The sequence below is a fragment of the Pyrgilauda ruficollis genome, unplaced genomic scaffold, assembly GCF_017590135.1.
Source record: "Pyrgilauda ruficollis isolate IOZ18807 unplaced genomic scaffold, ASM1759013v1 scaffold17, whole genome shotgun sequence".
Classification (NCBI taxonomy): domain Eukaryota; kingdom Metazoa; phylum Chordata; class Aves; order Passeriformes; family Passeridae; genus Pyrgilauda; species Pyrgilauda ruficollis.
The window spans coordinates 8,251,718-8,268,843 of NW_024515875.1; the positions used below are offsets into that span (position 1 = coordinate 8,251,718).

At 46.5% G+C, this 17,126-nt stretch overlaps 1 protein-coding gene across 2 annotated transcripts in view; it reads left to right on the forward strand.

The window, feature by feature from the left end:
• LOC121351711 (galactosylgalactosylxylosylprotein 3-beta-glucuronosyltransferase 1-like) overlaps positions 1–17,126 on the forward strand; it is a 28,089-nt gene that overhangs the window by 7,278 nt on the left and 3,685 nt on the right. Inside the window, exons 2-5 of one of the 2 annotated variants that reach the window (XM_041464073.1) lie at positions 11,341–11,485; positions 11,803–12,341; positions 13,569–13,865; positions 14,365–14,472. In XM_041464073.1, coding sequence (XP_041320007.1) covers positions 11,374–11,485; positions 11,803–12,341; positions 13,569–13,865; positions 14,365–14,451 — 1,035 coding nt within the window. In that variant the 5' untranslated portion in view covers positions 11,341–11,373 and the 3' untranslated portion in view covers positions 14,452–14,472. Of the gene's footprint in view, positions 1–11,336; positions 11,486–11,802; positions 12,342–13,568; positions 13,866–14,364; positions 14,473–17,126 lie in introns of both variants that reach the window. The other variant, XM_041464072.1, reaches the window with a different exon arrangement.

Consider the following 17,126-nt stretch of genomic DNA (forward strand, 5'->3'; position numbering starts at 1 on the left):
TGAAGTCAAACATGAGCCTGGCTGAGCTGTATCTCAGCGCTGGGCTGGCCAGTCAGAGGCAAGCTGGCAAATCCTGCTGCTCCATGGTCCACAGCAAGTTTTTTCCTCCCTCAGACGTGTCTGCTAGCTCCTCGTCTCCATGGAGCAATAGAAAAGGAGGTAGGAGTGTTAATCGTTGACCCCAGATAGCTGAGGCATCCCCTGGCAGATCTTTAGGAAGGAGAAATTATTTGCATTTTGTCAAGTGTTATTAAGTGGCAGATCTCAGCCTGGCCAAGATTATTCCCCCAGCCTATTTTTGTTTTCTTTTTGCCCTTGGAACCACCTCCTCCATCCTACTCCCACCAACCTCTTACATTTTCTGTTTTGTGAGCAATTAGTTATTTCAGGTGTTCTCTCCAGTCAAGTCCCCTGCTCTGCCTTAACTCATATGTCTGCTCTCCAGCATGGGATACCAGCACCTCTTGAACTGTAGCTGCCCACAGGCTTCTCCATAACTCCTCCAGTAATCCCAGTGTGTTTCCCATTCTGGTTAGCAGCTCTCATACTGTTTCCTATTTTCCTCAAACCTACAGTGCTCAGCAGCACATCATCCAATTATAACAGGAGGGCTTTTTTACAGCCAAAGTGAGGTTTCTAACTTCTGTGTTAGAATAAGACTCTTGGAGCATTAAGGGAAACACAATAAATCTCTTATTACTTGATATGCATCAACAGCTCCATTACAAGGGAACAGGACCATTACAAAGTCACAGGACACCAATAAGCATATTTCTAAGATCATCGCTGATGACCTCTGTGTGGACTTTTAGGGGTGAATATAGTTTACCCCAAAGGATTCTTTGGGAAAGGATAATTTAAAATTGCACTTACCACCTCTAAGAGCCTCTCTTGTCATCCTCTTGAGAATAAATCCAAGACTGTTCCTGTATCGTGACCAGTCTCCCCACTTGTGCTCCTAGTCATGTCAGTCTGCTAGACAAATTCTGTACACTTCTTCCCACCTAGCAGCCTCTTCTGGAGGTGCTGCAGAGGATGCTTGTGGCTCTTTCGTCAAACCAGCTCCTGTTCAGTGGTAGATAAGCTGCCATCTCAGCAAGTTTTATTCACGGTCCATCAAGCCATGCCAAGCCAAGCCACACTTGGATTGTAACCCTCTTGCAAACCAAGTCCTGGAGCTGTTAAACACTGGTGCAAAATAGTCACTAGGCAAGATTTCTGCTCTTGTGTACTCCCTTCTGCACTGCACTTACCAGACTGATAAAATCTGATACCAAGTAATTCTTCCCTAACCCAAACAGGGGTCCTAACCTGAGCACCAGAACAAACACAAATGGCCTAGAAATTAGTATACAGCAGCCAAAGCAAAAATCCAGTTTCTTCCTTCTTTCTTCCCAAGCAGTTGTTGGATGTTTCCTCTATCTAGAAGCTGTTGCTGGCCCTTCAGGGGTATGTTTTGCAGAGCTGGTGACGGATGGAGGTAGTTCACATGTGCATGTGTGAAGCTAGAAATACCTAACCTGGCTTGTTGACTTCCACAAACATCCTCATAACCAGAGAGAACTTTCCTTCTGTGAGCACAAGGAGGGAGCCAGATTCATCCCCAGAATCAGGAGAGATTCATATCCACCTCTCAGATTTACAGCAGCAGCCCATTTCTGATTTTAACAAGAAACCACTCTTTGTCTGCCCTGATCTTCCAGGCCAACTTGGTCTGCCTTGGAAGCTCCAAGGGCTCTCAAACTGCAGAGAAGGGTTCAAAAAAAAGCCTAGTTCATCTTCCCTCTCCAGCCAGAAGTATCTATTCATCATTTCTTCTGTCCAAGGCCAACTGGCAGCCCATGAATGTGAAAGTAAGGTATGCAGGACAGCACTGCCCAGCACACCCTGAGTGCAGCGGTGTAAGAGCTGCGGGGACACATCTCCCAGGGTTATTGTGGTTGTATTTGTGCAAAGATGATGCTCCAGTCTCAGGAAACAGATTGAGCAGGTAGCTCCCCAGCCTGGGGGAGGATCAAACCCCTTTTGCATCCAGGCCTAGGGCAGCCTGAAGCACACAATTTCACAGATAGGCCCGTGAGAACAATACTGCACAGGCTGACCTCCCTCCCAAGGGAAGGTTTATAAACACCACATGCAAAGGTACTTTCAGACCAGGCTGCTTTCATGTGCAATTAAGGAGCGTGGCAGAGAGCAATCCCTATACAAGTAAGCCCTATGGCAAGCTCCATGCACTCTAAGAGAGAGAGTAGCTTGTTTCTCATGCTGTGAGCTCGTCTGCTCTCAATTCCCTCACTGCCTTCCCTGCCTTCCCAACAGACTCTTCATTTTAACTGTGCAAGACATGGAAAAACAGAAACCAAAACCCACATCCTTTTTTTCTGGTAGGCTTGGATTGTTGTTAGAAAGGGGCATGTGACTTTTGCTACTCCTCAGCTCCACCTGTTCACCCAAATGCATCCACTGGTTACTTTTTCTACAAAATAAAACTTACTCTGATCGTGCTGCAGGGATATATGCTAGCAGCTGCTGCCAGTGCCCAAGTTAGATATTGCTCCCCTGGCATTCCAGAAGGTGGGAATTGCATATAGGTCTCTTGATCTCAAACACCTTGGCACATTATTTGAATGTGGCCTGCCGGTAGTCCAGAGTCAACAGCTTCCCTGTTAGGACAGGGAAGGACAGCAGGACTGTCCTAGCAGGACACTGACCATCAGCTTCCTGCCCCTTCTTTCTTTTGCTCTCTTCTTCCCTTTTTATTTCACAAGCAGAAGGCAGAAAAATAAACACTGTCTGCTGACTCTAATTTTCATTCTAGTGCTTCTTTTAATCAAGCCCAAGCTATACAGATCAGCTGTGGCATTTAAGGTACAAATCAAGCAGCAGACCATAACGTATATCAATTGCAAAAGACAATTCTCTAGGTGCCAATTTATCCATTCTGCGTTTGTTTCTAAAAGTGTCCGCATGACACTTGGATGCTGCATAGCAAGTGGCAAATATAATGAGTGCTGATGATTTATTTGGAGGAAGAAATCAGAATTAGCATTTTGGACCGTCTCAACCAGTTACAAAGTGAGAGTATTTCACACAGCTCAGAGAGCTGCAACAGCAAAAATGTCCACCAAAGACACCAAAGTGGTGTTTCTCCTCTCTGTGATCTCACACAACTAACACCTGCATGATGTAGCATCAGTGCTGTCCAGTGTCCTCTCTGTCTTAATCTATATGGAGCAGCCACCCACAAGAACATTCCACACAAAGTTGCTGTTTGCACGATGCTTTTATTGATCACATAATTCAGCCAGCATTCCCAAATAAAAACTCAGGGGATTTCTTGTCTTTACACTGCATTCATTCTCTGCCCACAGTTCTCTCCATACAATAACAGATCAGGGCTCTGATTCTTCAGGGGGCCAGCACACACATGTAACCACTAAAATGCCAGTGTTTTCACAGATTTTGAGAAGACAGTAGACATATTTAGCTACATTGGTGTTTTAAATGACATGACTGCTGCCCCACTCATTTGCACTGTGATTTCAGCCAGAGCAGTTTCTCCTTTGCTTTCTTTTGCCTTCCCAAGGAGTAATAGGGAAGTCCAGCAGGGAAGAGCATTTCAACATCGCCTTTGAAAGCAGGAGGAAAACAAGCTGTCTAAATCAATCAAGAGTGTGCATTAGTGATAGCTTGTTCCTCTGGAGGTCTGCATTTGATGTCATATTGACACACAGCTGAGATCAAAGCCTGTCTCTGTATCCTGGCTGCTATCAGAGGAACAGCATTGGCCTTTGGGCCCCATATCTTTACAAGGAGCTCGTGATCAATGTGATTTTTTTCCCTCCATAACAAGCACCTGTAAAATGTAGTTATCCATCAAATAATGCCTGATGCCTTTTTCTTTGAAAAAGTAATTCCACTCCATCTTTGAAAATGTTCTGGAAGGCAATACTATGGGTTTTTCCTTTCTGCTTTTGTAAAAAAGCTGTAAAATGACAGCTCCCACTCCTGCTGAACAGGCATCAGCTATTAACTCAGTAGGGAAAGCTCTGAATGAGATATACAGAAACTTTGGAACAATCCACTATTGTTTTTGCTTCCTTAGAATTATTTTGCCTCCTTGGAAAAAAAAAGCTTTCTTTTTTTTTTTTTTTTTGGCTAATGCAGATATTGGGCTGATTCATGCTGATACGTTTGGAATTATTATTCTGTAATAGTCATCAGCATCTATAAAGGACCTCAGTTCTGCCAGAGCTCAGCAGCAGGGAAGAGGAGCTGACGTCTGAATAAACCCCTGAGTTCCCTTTCAAGACAGGATAACTCCAAGCTTAGAGGTCTTTCAGGAGAGAGCAAGCTTTCTCAGGAGACATCTGGTACCCCCTGCTTCTCTTCAGGCCAGAGCTGCTAATCTTTCTCCGGGTATTTCTGGCACCCCTGGATTACGGCTCTGCAGTGCAGGGAAATTGTGCTGGGGCAGAGGGCTGTGTCCCTCTGAGTCACAGCCCACCCCCGCCTATGCTCAGGGGGCAGGAATGTGGCAGCAGGTTGCATGGATCAATCGTGAAGGACATTTGGGTCTGGGCTGATTAAAAATAGCCTGGCTTAGACCTCCTTTTTCAGGCTCTGGAAGGCTCCCTGCAAGGACGGGCTTTGCAGCCAAGTTCAAGGTCTAGTCTGTATTCAAACTGGGTTATCTCCATTCCTGCTGATAGCCCAGATAGGGCCTGGATACCCTTGATCTACCTGGGGATAGCAGGCTGTGCCACGTGCTGTCTCTAAAGTATTGGCTCCTGAGGGACCTAGCCAGCAGATTTAATTAGCTCCGTCCAAGTTTCTTTTTTGTTTTCTGCTTGTGGGTTTTGTTGGATTTCTTTTGGCTTGGAAGAAATCCCTGTATAAAGCATCACCCTCTTTCAGTCCATGCTCCCACATGTCTACAAGCCACATGGTTAGGACAAGGATGCTCTTCAGAAAGGTGCTGTGTCAAGCAGTTTACGGACCAAGCTTTGAGGAATGCTCAACTTGGCTTCATGTGGGCAGTGGAGGGATGGGGGTGGTGCATGGTGTATTCCCGAGGGACACGCCTGGTTTCTGGGCTGAAGTAACTGTGCTCCCATATGCAAAAGGGATCAGAGCTGGCAGGAGAGGATGAAGTCTTTCTTTGCTTCGGAGGAAAAGGTGCAGGGGCTTGGGAAGGGGCAGCTGTTTCATTGGGAGTGACTCACTTCCTGGGGAAGTTGTCCCCACAGGAGCCTGCGCACCAAGGGACAGAGTGTTGATGGGGCTGAGCCTTGAAACTACACAGCTGCTGATAGTTCTGCTCTTCCTGCTGTGGGGAAGGACCTGCCATCCTTCCCTGTATTGTTTTATTATTTGTAGTTCTCTGGGTTTTGTCTCTCCAGGGGACTCGGTTAATTTTCCTTTGCACTCTCTCCCCATGAGCAGTAGGGGAGTGCTCACCTCATTCAGATTGCAGGTGTCACTTGCCTGCAGCCCTTCACCAGGTCTGCAGCAGAGAGACAATAAAAACCCCAGCAGAAGAGCATTCTTATACCTTGGGTCATAACCGCAGTCTCCTACTATTGCCTGGGCTACTGGGATGTCAAGATCCCAGTTGTGGGATCAGAGCCTTTCTCTTCCTGTTCCATCCACCTCTCCTATGAAGACAGGCTGAAGGAGTTGGGGCTGTTCAGCCTGGAGAAGAGAAGGTTCTGGGGAGACCTCAGAGCACGTTCCAATACCTAAAAGCAGCTACAAGAGAGCTGGAGAGGGACTCTTTACAAAGGCATGTAGTGAAAGGATAAGGGGAAATGGGTTCAAACTGAAAGAAGGTAGGCTTAGGTTAAATATTAGGAAGACGTTCTTCATTTTGAGGGTGGAGAGGCAGTGGCCCAAGTTGCCCAGAGTTGTTGTAGATAGCCCATCCCTGGAAGTGTTCAAGGCCAGCTTGGATGGGACTTTGAGAAACATGGTCTAGTGGAAGGTGTCCCTGCCAACATCAGAGGAGTTGGAACTAGATGATCTTTAAGGTCCCTTCCAATCCAAAACAGTCCATGATTGGATGATTAACATCTCGGTTCCGAGAAAAACCGGAAGCGAAATGTTAATCATCCAGTCTTTTTTTTTGCCCCCCCACCCTTTGCTTTTCAGCCATCCAGTTCCAGCAGTTTAGAGAAGAAATTGCTACTTTCTGAGCAGAAAACCAAATATGCCTTCCCCCTTCTCTTTCCCACCCCCTCAAGAAATACAGCTGGATGTGAACCCTCAGGCACTATCCTTTAGATCTAGCCTACCCTTTCTGTCCTACAACAATGCCATTTCCTGAAGACCTGTCCGTGGGTCAGACGAGTCTCACTACTGAGAAATGCCCTGTTTTGGCTGTGTTTGCACAGTAATTACCCATGCTTATCCCAGAGCAATAACCCATTCCACCCACTTCTGTGGTTCCTTGAATCCATCCTCCCACTTTATCGTGCACATCTCGAACAGGGAGGCAGCTACTGCCTGGTGAGGGGAAGCGCTGCAGCATCTCAGCCTGTCTCAGTTTTTAGCACTATTGTAGTTTCGACTGAAGGCTCTGATGGGCCCAAGGGAATGAGGGGAGAGGGGACAGCGGCTTCCTGTGCATTTCAGCAAGGCAGGGGCTGAGCCGGTGCTGCTCACCACAAATACCGGCGCTGCCATGAATTATGCATTCCTTGTTTAAAGAGAGGTCGCTCTCATCAATAATTGAAAGCTCCCTGCTCTGCCTTCAGCATCACATCTCCCACACCGGGAGTTAGGGAACGCATGAAATCTGCATGGACTTCCTCAAGGTGGCTAGGGGCTGGTGGAGAGAGGCAGCAAAATGCAGGCAAAATAAACCAAAATCCCCCCTGATGGCTTTGGTGTGTGAAATTAAGAGTCATCTGCAGCTACCTGCAGGTCTGCTCCAGCCCTGCTCCTCACACCCCTGTCTCCTCCCCTCTCCACACCTCTCTCCTCCCAGGGTACACACAGAACAGTAGGCTTGCAAACATGGCTCAAACCAAGATTAAGGAGCTTTTCTTGAAACTTTTGGCTCCATTACCTGAGAGTGGGTTGCTTTGGGCGCTTGCCTAGAAAATCGTTACACTGGATGGCGGGATGTTCCCAAGGGACAGTCTGAACTGTGAAATTTCTCCCTCTGGGAAGGTAAGGATCTTTAGAGCCTGTGTCTCTGACTAGAGCCATACAGTCCTGGGGCTGGGGTTGGTCCAGCATTCAGAGTCTTGTAAACCTGGCTCAGACAGGCTGGCTGCCCTGAACCAGAGGCTGAAAAATCACCTTTCCTGCACAGCAAACTTCTTGAAAAGTGTGGTTCTCATTCTGAATCGGGCAGGCAGAGGGCAGAACCAAAACCTCAGAGAGCTACCAAGGCCCATGTGATCCTAACCATTTCTGAGTTATAAAAAAGGATGTAAATTGAGCAGCTTCTCAACAGGGCTGTAAGAAAATCAGAGGCACTGGAACATGTCAGCCTTATAATCCCCAGTCAGCTGCATCTCTCCCTAACTTTCACCTTTCTCCCATTCCCCCAGCATGTCCTTTCAAATACACTGCAGCTCAGGGAGAAAGTCACTCCCTGGGTCATTTTGCAGCCTGGAATCCTTATCCCTCTCTCAATATCTGGGTTGTCCTGCCTACAACAAATTGTACCCTGTTGGTAATTAGTCAATAACGGATGAAGGGATTGGTCACATGAGATGGTCTGCACCTCAGCCAGGTCTTGTTTCTCTTCAGCATCATTCCAGGGAATCCAGCTCTTCCCCCTGTGTGCTTCTCTCATTGTCTTCTCCTGAATCCTTTCAGAATAATGCCCCCTCTGTCAGAACAGGAGCTTAAATGGAGACTGAATGGTGCTGCATCCCAGGAGTTGGGAAGTCTGACAAAGCAGCGTGAAGCCAAAGTAGTACGAGAAACATTTTGTCCCTATCATACTCAGCTTTGTGCTCTGTGTGCTTGTTTATTTTTTAATGGAGAAGAGAAGATTGATGGATGAAATTAAGAAGAGGGATGTGTAATTGGAAAACAGCTCAAGAAGGCTACAGGCAGCATATTGAAGGCATCCATCAAACATTCAGCTAATGTTGTTAAGGGTGTGTAACACAAACAAGGGCTGCAGGAGACACTAGGGGGAAAAAAGAGAAAAGGAAAGAGAACAGAGAATAGGCAGGACAGGAGAAATAGCAAGGGAGGAGAAGAGCCAGCAAGAGAGTACAATCAATAATATTTGTATTGCAATCACATCCAAAGGCTCCCGTTGGGATCAGTGCTGGACTGTACAAGCACATTAAGAGATGGTCCCTGCCCTCTACAGCTTAAACCCAGGAATTACCAGATGAACGCAGGAGATGGATTTAGATGATCACAAAATTTTCTTCTGATCTTGAATCTCATTTAACGGGATCTACTATGAGAGGGGTTAAAGGCAGAAGGAGGGTAGCTGGTTGTGCCAAGAATACACACTGCAGGCATGCAATTAATCCAAGCCACTTAGGAGACTTTGGTTTTAATTATAAAAAGTAGGTAAAAATATGAGCAGTAAACCTCTGTAAGCCCCACTGGGGCCATCGGCAGGCTACCCAGAGGCATTGCTATGTGACCGGATTTTGATGCTGTGTTTTCAAAAGGATGGACTGATGCTTTAATGGACCACTTTGTGGGAAATATTCCATGAGGGGTGGACATTAAGAGAATGCAAAGGGCCTTTGTGTGGGTAAGGACAGAAGACAAAGGCTAAAATTATTAGTAAGCCAGGGGATTTCTGTAGTCCTGGAAACAGGGAAGAAAAAAGACTCTGAAGGACTGAGAAAAGGCCAGTGAAAGATATAAAGCAGCAGAGAAGAGTACACATGATGGATGCAGGGGGAGACAGTGGGGGAGACAAGGTAACATTTTAAAGAGAAAATAAAGTATTCCAATAGAGATTTTTTGAAATGGGGTTGAAGTCAGCTCCTCTGTGAGGTTCACAAGTTACCTGGGGCTTTATGCAGGGTTTAACTTTTTTCATCCTTGCTTGCTTTGGAAAAGCAATAGAGAGAAGGTGCACGCAGAAATAAATGAGCACAGAGCACCAGGGGAGTTGCACACACAGGCAGCATCTCCACTTGTTTGCAGTGTTTGGGAAGCATGAACAGGTCTGGCTGGGAGAGGGAAGAGGAGAAAGAACTAGAATAAGAATTTGTTAAAAATTCTTCCAACTCTGATCCACTCTCTTCTGTTCTCTGTTGGTAACATGCCTGCCATGGCTGCCACCTCCTCCTCTCTTTCCCTCCAGAAGGAAACTGAGTTTGCAGCAGTAGCAGGTCTGCTGCATAGAAACTATATCTGTATAATTAAGGCCTTTTATTAAAGGGAAGTAGCGGTGGCTGCCTGACTCTGGTGCAGGGACATCTGTAATTGCAAGCATACTAGAGGAAGCAAGGAGCTGTGATGACCCTGAGCAAGAGCCTGGGTGGGTCTAGGTATCTGCAGTTGTTAATAGCAATCCTTGGATTTCTTTTGTGGCTCTGTCTGTTCTCACAGCCACGAGTGATGGGAAGCTTTACTCTGCACTGCTACACTGGTAAGAGAAAAGATTTCCTGTAGGGAAAGAAGTCCCTGTTGTGGGTAGCTTCATCCTGCCCTGTGTCTGGCCTGGATCTGTAGCTTACCAAATACCTATGCCTTTGGGATGAAAGCTGGAAGGACACTCTTGTACCTGCCCCAGACCCAGTCATCAAAAAGCAATGCACTTAAGCAGAGCCAGCATGTTTGCCGCACAAGGCTCCTGCTCACATCACCAAAACACTCCGGTGTGCCCCTGGCCATGCAGCTTCCTTGGTCCACTTCTTCATCAGCGTTTTGTAGCTTGAAAGCAGTGAAATGGGCACCATGGTGTTTGCTGAGTGAGGAGGTAAGAAACATTAAATATTAACACCATTAATGGTTGGCTGGGGGAGCAGTCAGTGGGAATATGTTTCCCTAAGGGACTGCTCCATCATTGGTACCATTGGTGTCCAACAAGAAATGGCCTTGTGTTGCAGTAATTTCCTTAATAGGGCTTATGAACATCCACTTGCCCACCAGAGGACTTGCTGAGACATGCTAGTCTTCTGTCAGATGTGGCTGAAATAGGATTGACAGTTATTGGTGGTAGGGCACTGACGAGTCCTGCAATTGCATATTCCTTGTTTTTTTCAGGACACCAAGGTAAAATGTCAGCGAAACAATTAAAGACAGATTCTAAGAGGTCCCAGAGGATGAATTTATAATAGCATCTCCTAATATCTTTCAGGAGTACCCTGTGGCTGCTGTCACTGCGGAGCCCTTTTAGACCAGTTGTCATATTTCTTTTCACACAACTGTCTAAGGCTGAAGCAAGACAGTCCTTCCACTCTGGACAGATGAGGAGCTGCTGGACCCAAATCCTGCGCAAATAATTGCTTTTGAACAAAATATGTCTGTGTCCCTTTGAGGACCTTGGTTTTAGCTGACTGGCCTTCAGTACACTTAAAAATCCCTGGCAGAGCAGGAATTTAAAGCCAACAAATTTTAAACTCCTTTCAGTCCTTTGTATCAGCATGATGCCATCACTCTCTTCCCTCAAAATGCCTTCAGTCTAGGAGTGCAGGAGGACCTGGTAGGGCCTGGTGGGTACTCCAAAGTCTGATTTCAACGAAATGCTGCAATGGCCAAACGCTGCAAACCAAAAGTAGAAAGGGATGTGGGATAATTAAACATTCAGCAGGCATCACCAGCACTGTGGAATGACCAAGGCAGGGATTTCATGGAACACAGTAGATGATAGCATGCATGCCCAATTGCCTCAGTGCATCTTCCTGAGGGGGATGAATTAACACTGCAGAAGTGTTAAGAGGTGCTGGCTATCTAGAGGATTCCTGACATCTGACTGTTTTGTCCAGTTGCATATTCAGGCACACAAGTCTTCCACACAGTTCTAAGAAGCTGTAAAAAAGAAGCAAATTAAATGGTCACAACAAAGCTTAGGAATGAACACAAGTCTCAAAGAGGGGGCAAGTAGCAGTCCTCTCCAGCTTCAGAATCAGAATTCACAAGAACAAACCTAACTCAAGGACAATGGTTTCAACATGGGATGGTGAGAGGTTCTTTAGAGCAACAGAAATAGCTAAAAGCTTCTATTCAATGGCACCAGAGTTGGCCAAGTTGGATAATGGTTTGGACCTAAGTGTAAATGGATCTCCTTGTAATCTTAGACAACACTTTGCTGGATCAGGGCCAAACATATGTCATGCCTCCCTGCATTTTTGGTGACTGGTATTTTGAAGACCTTACTCTTTTTTCTTTTCTGTAAGGTAGAGAGATGCCTGGGCATTGGAAGCTCCCTGCAGCATGCTGAGGAGACGTAACCTTCTTACCACGCTCCTGATTGCCTTGCCATGGGCTCTTCTCCTAACTTTGTGGCACCAGTACCCAACCACCCACTACCTCAGCCTCCTGAGAAGTAAGTGCAAAAGTTCTGCTGTCAGTGTGCTGGTGGCTGTGATGACTTCTGCTGCAAACCCTCAGCAGGGATGCTCTCTCATGGGAAGGGTTAAACAAAGATAGACTTGCCTGAAGGCCCCCTCTGGGTTTGCTGACAGCAGAAACATAAACTGTTCTTAAGAGCGTGTTAAACATGCACCTTAGGCTGGCTTTGGAGAGAGGATGAAGCACTAACTCCAGATAGATGTGTGCCTCCCTGAACATGAGGCAGCCTGTTAGTTATTAGTCCTCTGACACGTTTTTTTTTTTCTTCTTTCTTCCTTTGTGTTGTCCCAGAAGAGACAGACGAGAACGTGACCTCTAAAGCTCTCCTTAATGGTACATCTGCACTGAGAGAAGAAGTCTTCCCATCATGCACTCGGCAGCAGCAAAGCGTAGGAGCAACACCTAAAATCATCCAGAATTATGTGTACTCCAGGCCTCCCCCATGGTCAGACACCCTGCCAACCATCTTTGTTATCACCCCTACCTACACCCGGCCAGTGCAAAAAGCTGAGCTGACCCGTCTGGCCAACACCTTCCTCCACGTACAGAACCTGCACTGGGTGGTGGTGGAGGACTCTCCGCGGAGGACCAACCTTGTATCCAACCTGCTGGAGAAGGCTGGGCTCAACTTCACCCACCTCAACGTGGAGACACCCAAGAGCCTGAAGCTGGGTCTGTCCTGGATCCCATCCCACACCCCAAGGGGGACACTACAGAGGAACCTGGGGCTGCACTGGCTGAGGGACAGCTTCAGCAACACCGCACCACCAGAAGGCGTAGTCTACTTTGCTGATGATGATAACACCTACAGCCTGGAGCTCTTTGAGGAGGTAAGAAACATAAAATTACATGGGACAGAAAAGCAGAATAGAGCTGCAGAGCCTCTTAAGCCCAGTTGCACTTGCAAAGACCTCGCCCATTCTGCATGCAGTAGCAGCTGGGTATAGGGCAGATGCAAGCTGAAAGGGCAAAGAACATATTTGCCATGCTCTAGGCTGTGGATGTGAACAGCCATTCACACATCATTGCACCAGCTGGAGTTCCTCTTGCCAGGGACCACAGGATGTGTACCTCAGAATTTATACATCTCTTCAGGGAGGTCTGACCTAATTTAAATAAGCACCAAAGACAAACTTCTGGCAAGGTGTAAATCTGCGCTGTTGTAGGGTTGTGATGGTTAGGGGATGATGGAAGAGTTGTCTGATTTTCTATCTACCTTTACTCCTTGGCTGCCCTTCAGTTCTCCAAGTTCCAGCCACCACAACAGGGCTGTGCCTCTGGGATCTCTGAAGCTTGCCCAGACTTCTGCTGGAGACCTGGTTTTGTGAGATGCCAAGCCTATTGTAAATTTGCAAAAATCCAGTAAACTCTCCTGTCACCAATTTAAGTCAAACTGTACTAAGTCACTTGAAGAACAGAATTATGCATCACAACACATTTCCAGTTTTCAGTGTTGTTAGGTCTCTGTTAAGCTCATCCTTTTTTACTACTTTTAGGTCCTTTCTGACAATTTCAGCAAAATGCCATACTTCTAGGCAGTAGCCATGGATGGAAAAACAAGGCAGGAGGTGGGGGGAGAAATTGGAATAGATGAGGACAAACATTAATCAGTCAGGGAGATTACTTGCATGAGTGTGAAGCTGGAATAAGTGGAGTTGGTAATACAGAGCTAGAGGCTTGGTAAAAGCAGTATTTGGCATTTACAAAATAGATAAAATTCTGCCGTAACAAAAAGGTAAAAGTTGGGATAAGAACTTTTGAAAAATGGGATGAGAAAACCAGAGGTTTTCATTCTTCTGAATGTGGGCACAGAAAAGCAGTGAGTTTGTTGTTCAGAGAATAACGTGCTAAGAATTTGCCTTGTGGCTGTGGAAGCTGTAGCTCTTCAAGCAGCAGCACAGGTGAGCTGGAGCTTGTGCTGCCGAGAGCGATGTGATTGCGTAGGACGTCCGTGGAGGAGGACAGGTGCCAATGAAAGCAGAGGATGGTGCACTAATGGGCTGGGACAGACGTGGTGGGGTTGAATTCTCACAGCACTGTCTCTTTCTGGCACACAGATGCGCTACACAAGGCGGGTCTCAGTCTGGCCAGTGGCTTTTGTTGGGGGTCTGCGATATGAATCTCCAAAAGTGAGCCCAGCAGGGAAGGTGGTAGGCTGGAAAACCGTCTTTGACCCTAATCGTCCCTTTGCTATTGACATGGCTGGATTTGCTATCAGCATCAAGTTGATTTTGGAGAAGCCTCACGCCAGTTTCAAGCTGGAGGGAGTTAAAGGAGGGTACCAGGAAACAAGTCTGCTGAAGGATTTAGTGACCATGGACGGGCTGGAACCCAAAGCAGCTAACTGCACAAAGGTGAGTAATACAGGAAATCTCAAAGATACAGTCTCCTTGCTGGGTCCTGGCTGCTTTTACAGCCTCCTGTCATACTGTTCCACCTGCCATTGTGCCTGCCCTATGTTGGCACATGTCAGTGCCAAATGATGCTGGGACAGACAGATGGACAAAGTCTGCTAAATTCTTCACAGATGTGAAGCTCAGAGAGAGCTAAGGAGCAGTGGTAGGCATTCTGTGTTAATAAAGAAGGTGAATGTACGATTTGTGCCCAGATTGCTTCTCCAAAATCCAGGAGGATTGACAGAGGGTTGAGTCTGGACTTTTGTTCTAGAATGATCCCTCCTCCTTGCCACTTTTTCATGTGCCCATGAAGTGTGTCCCATGATCAATCCCCTTCAATCACTTGCTTCAAACAGCTGTGAGCCTCACTTTTCTGAGGATCCCACCCAATGGGTGAAGTACTTTCATAATTTCCATGCTATTCAGAACACCCTGAACTCTTTGTGCTTCCCTCTAGGTGTTGGTCTGGCACACAAGAACTGAGAGGCCCACTCTGGTTAATGAAGGCAAGCGTGGGTTTACAGACCCCAGAGTAGAGGTGTAAGCAGAGAGCCAGCTCCAGGGTGTGAGTATCTTTGTCTTTATTGTTTTTAGCAAGGCAAATAATCTGTACCTGTTTCTGCTATTATTTCCTCAAAAACTATTTCCTCCAGTAATTCACCATGCCACCCTTTGGACAAGAAGTAGATTCCCATCTTTATCCATGTATGCTCTGTATTTCTTGCACATTCAAGCCTCCTTGCAGACCATATGGGAGTTTTGCCTGACAGAGAGAAAAGAAACAGCAGAATTCCCCAGTTTCACTCAGTATTAATGACATGCCAAATTTTTGCCCCTGAACTCTTTCATCCAGCTGCAAACTCCCTTTGGTGTGGGAGTTGTCCTACAGCATGGAACGAGATTACGCTGCTGCAGGCAACCTTTTCTCCCGGCAGCCCTGCCACCTGTGCAGTGCTTCACGCATCTCCCTTCAGCTTTTATCCTGCATGAACAGCTGGAGTGTGGGTGCAGCAGGGAAAGGCTGATGGAATGCTTAGAGCACCTCAGAACAGGAACCAGCAAAGCACAACCTACACAGACTCTCTCAGTTTGAGGTGCTGGGTACCAATGATCCCAGAGCTAGGAGTGCATCTGCTGCTGAGGAGAGATAGTGAATGCACTAGGAAGTGCCTTTGCAGTTCACAGAGCCAGGTTCAGCAGCAGGATGGGGGATTATGGCAACCATCACGGGTGAGGCACGAATGTATCAGAGATCATTGATACGTTCTTAGAAAGAGAATGATGATGAAGAAGCGTCCAGATGCCATGCCCTCAGATCTCAATGGCAGATTGCTGCCCCAAAAGTCCAAAAGGAATAAAAAGTATCCCCATTTCAGAGTACCCAGCTCTTTCTGAAATCAGTCATAACTGTGTCAGGACACAGGATGCTGAATGATTCAGTCCTACTTTGGAAGATATTCCAGGAGTGCTTTTAGTTTTGACCCCAATATACACCTCAGCTCAGCACTACTGGTGGAAAGAAAATTGACAGCTTTTATACAGGCAGTCATGAGCATTTCAACTCCTGCACTGATCTCCTGTGTGCTTCACTAGTAGCTGCACTCAGCATTGCCAAGCACCTCATCATCTCTGAGTGACAGCCACACAAATAGTGCAAAGCAATCCCAGCAGCAGATGGAAGGGACTGGAGTCAGTTATCTAAACACAGACACCTGGTGCCACCATAGGGACCCTGGGGTAGCCTACCTGTCCCTCCTACAGGGCACAAACCCTGTACCATTTCTGACAGTTTTTTATTAATGTTACAGATATCCTAGAAACCCATAAATGAAGCAAGGTACCTGTGCTTAGGCAGCAGCTCCTCTTTTCACCAGTGCTTTTGTGAGATCCACTAGCAACAACAGGCTCATTTTGCACACTCACCCATGCTGAGTCTGCAGTTGCCTAAAGCTATGATTGCCCTAACTCAGCTCATAAGGACTCACAGTCCAGTTAACTGCTCTGGAGGAATCACTTACTTTGTCCAGGATGAGCAGGCCTATAAAAACTGAGATAGATTAGACCCTCCTTGCCTACTTGCTGGAGGAGGGGCTGACTGCTCCATTGGAGATGCACAGCGCAGATGTAATGTTTTCACAAATGTGCCATTTTTGGATGGGCTCTTTTGTCCTCACCTCTCTCCCTGGCCAAACACTCAGCCATCCTCCATAAGAAATGTAATGCACCAGCTATGGAGTCTCATGAGAATGGTTTCCCATGAGTGATTTGTTGTGGGAAAGGAAAGCAACCAGCCTAAAAGACAAAGACACTGCCACAGATTTACCAGCAGGACTTGCACCTTAATCCAAGCCATCCTCTCCAATGGTTTCAATCAGATTGTTGGCTGGATCAGCCATGCAGATTTTTAAGGATCTTTGTACTTGCATTAGCAGTCACTTTGACCACAATCCCTTCTGCACCACTGTCTGTCATGTGGGGCAGCTGCTCTGACACATCAGAGCAGGTTGGCAGGTGGCATCTACTCCAGGAGAAACATGAAGCTAAATTGCTTGACAATCAATGGCAATCAAGCAAAATCATTATATTTCATCTCTTAAAATTTTAAATTGAGATCTCTGCTGAAGGTTTCAGTGTATTGGAATTTCATACTGTCAAGGCTGCTGAGCTTCAGAACATTGATAGACATGATCTAGATAAGCCAGTGCTGAGAAAAAAAAAGAGGCAAAATTGCTCCCCCGAGGATCTTCTGTTCTTAGACACAATAGGAAGAATGTTTCCATCTTTCCCTCCTGGCAATTAGTCCTCCTTGAGGATCAGATCAAGTCAGTTAATTCCAAGACCTCCCAGAGCCCTCCTTCCCTTTAAATCCTGCAGATGTGAGTCAGGCAGACATTGCTTGGTGTGGGATTTGGTACACCCCTAATCTCTAATTGGACCAGTTGCATGGCTGCTTGCCACAGAGCAGCCCAAAGCTATCACAGCACACATCCCTGCTGACTGTGTTGAAACACCTTTGAAACACAGGCTTTGCCTTCTGAGAAGAGGAGATGGAGGTTAATTTCACCTCGTATTTTTCTTTCATAAAGTCCTGAAAACCATCAAGGAAGACTGGTGTTATAAAAACTACCTATTCTTATTGCTAATTTTTATTTACAGGCATCCAAAAGAGAAGAGTGTGCTTAGGTTAGCATAGGACTCGTGCTATTGTGAAATATGGAA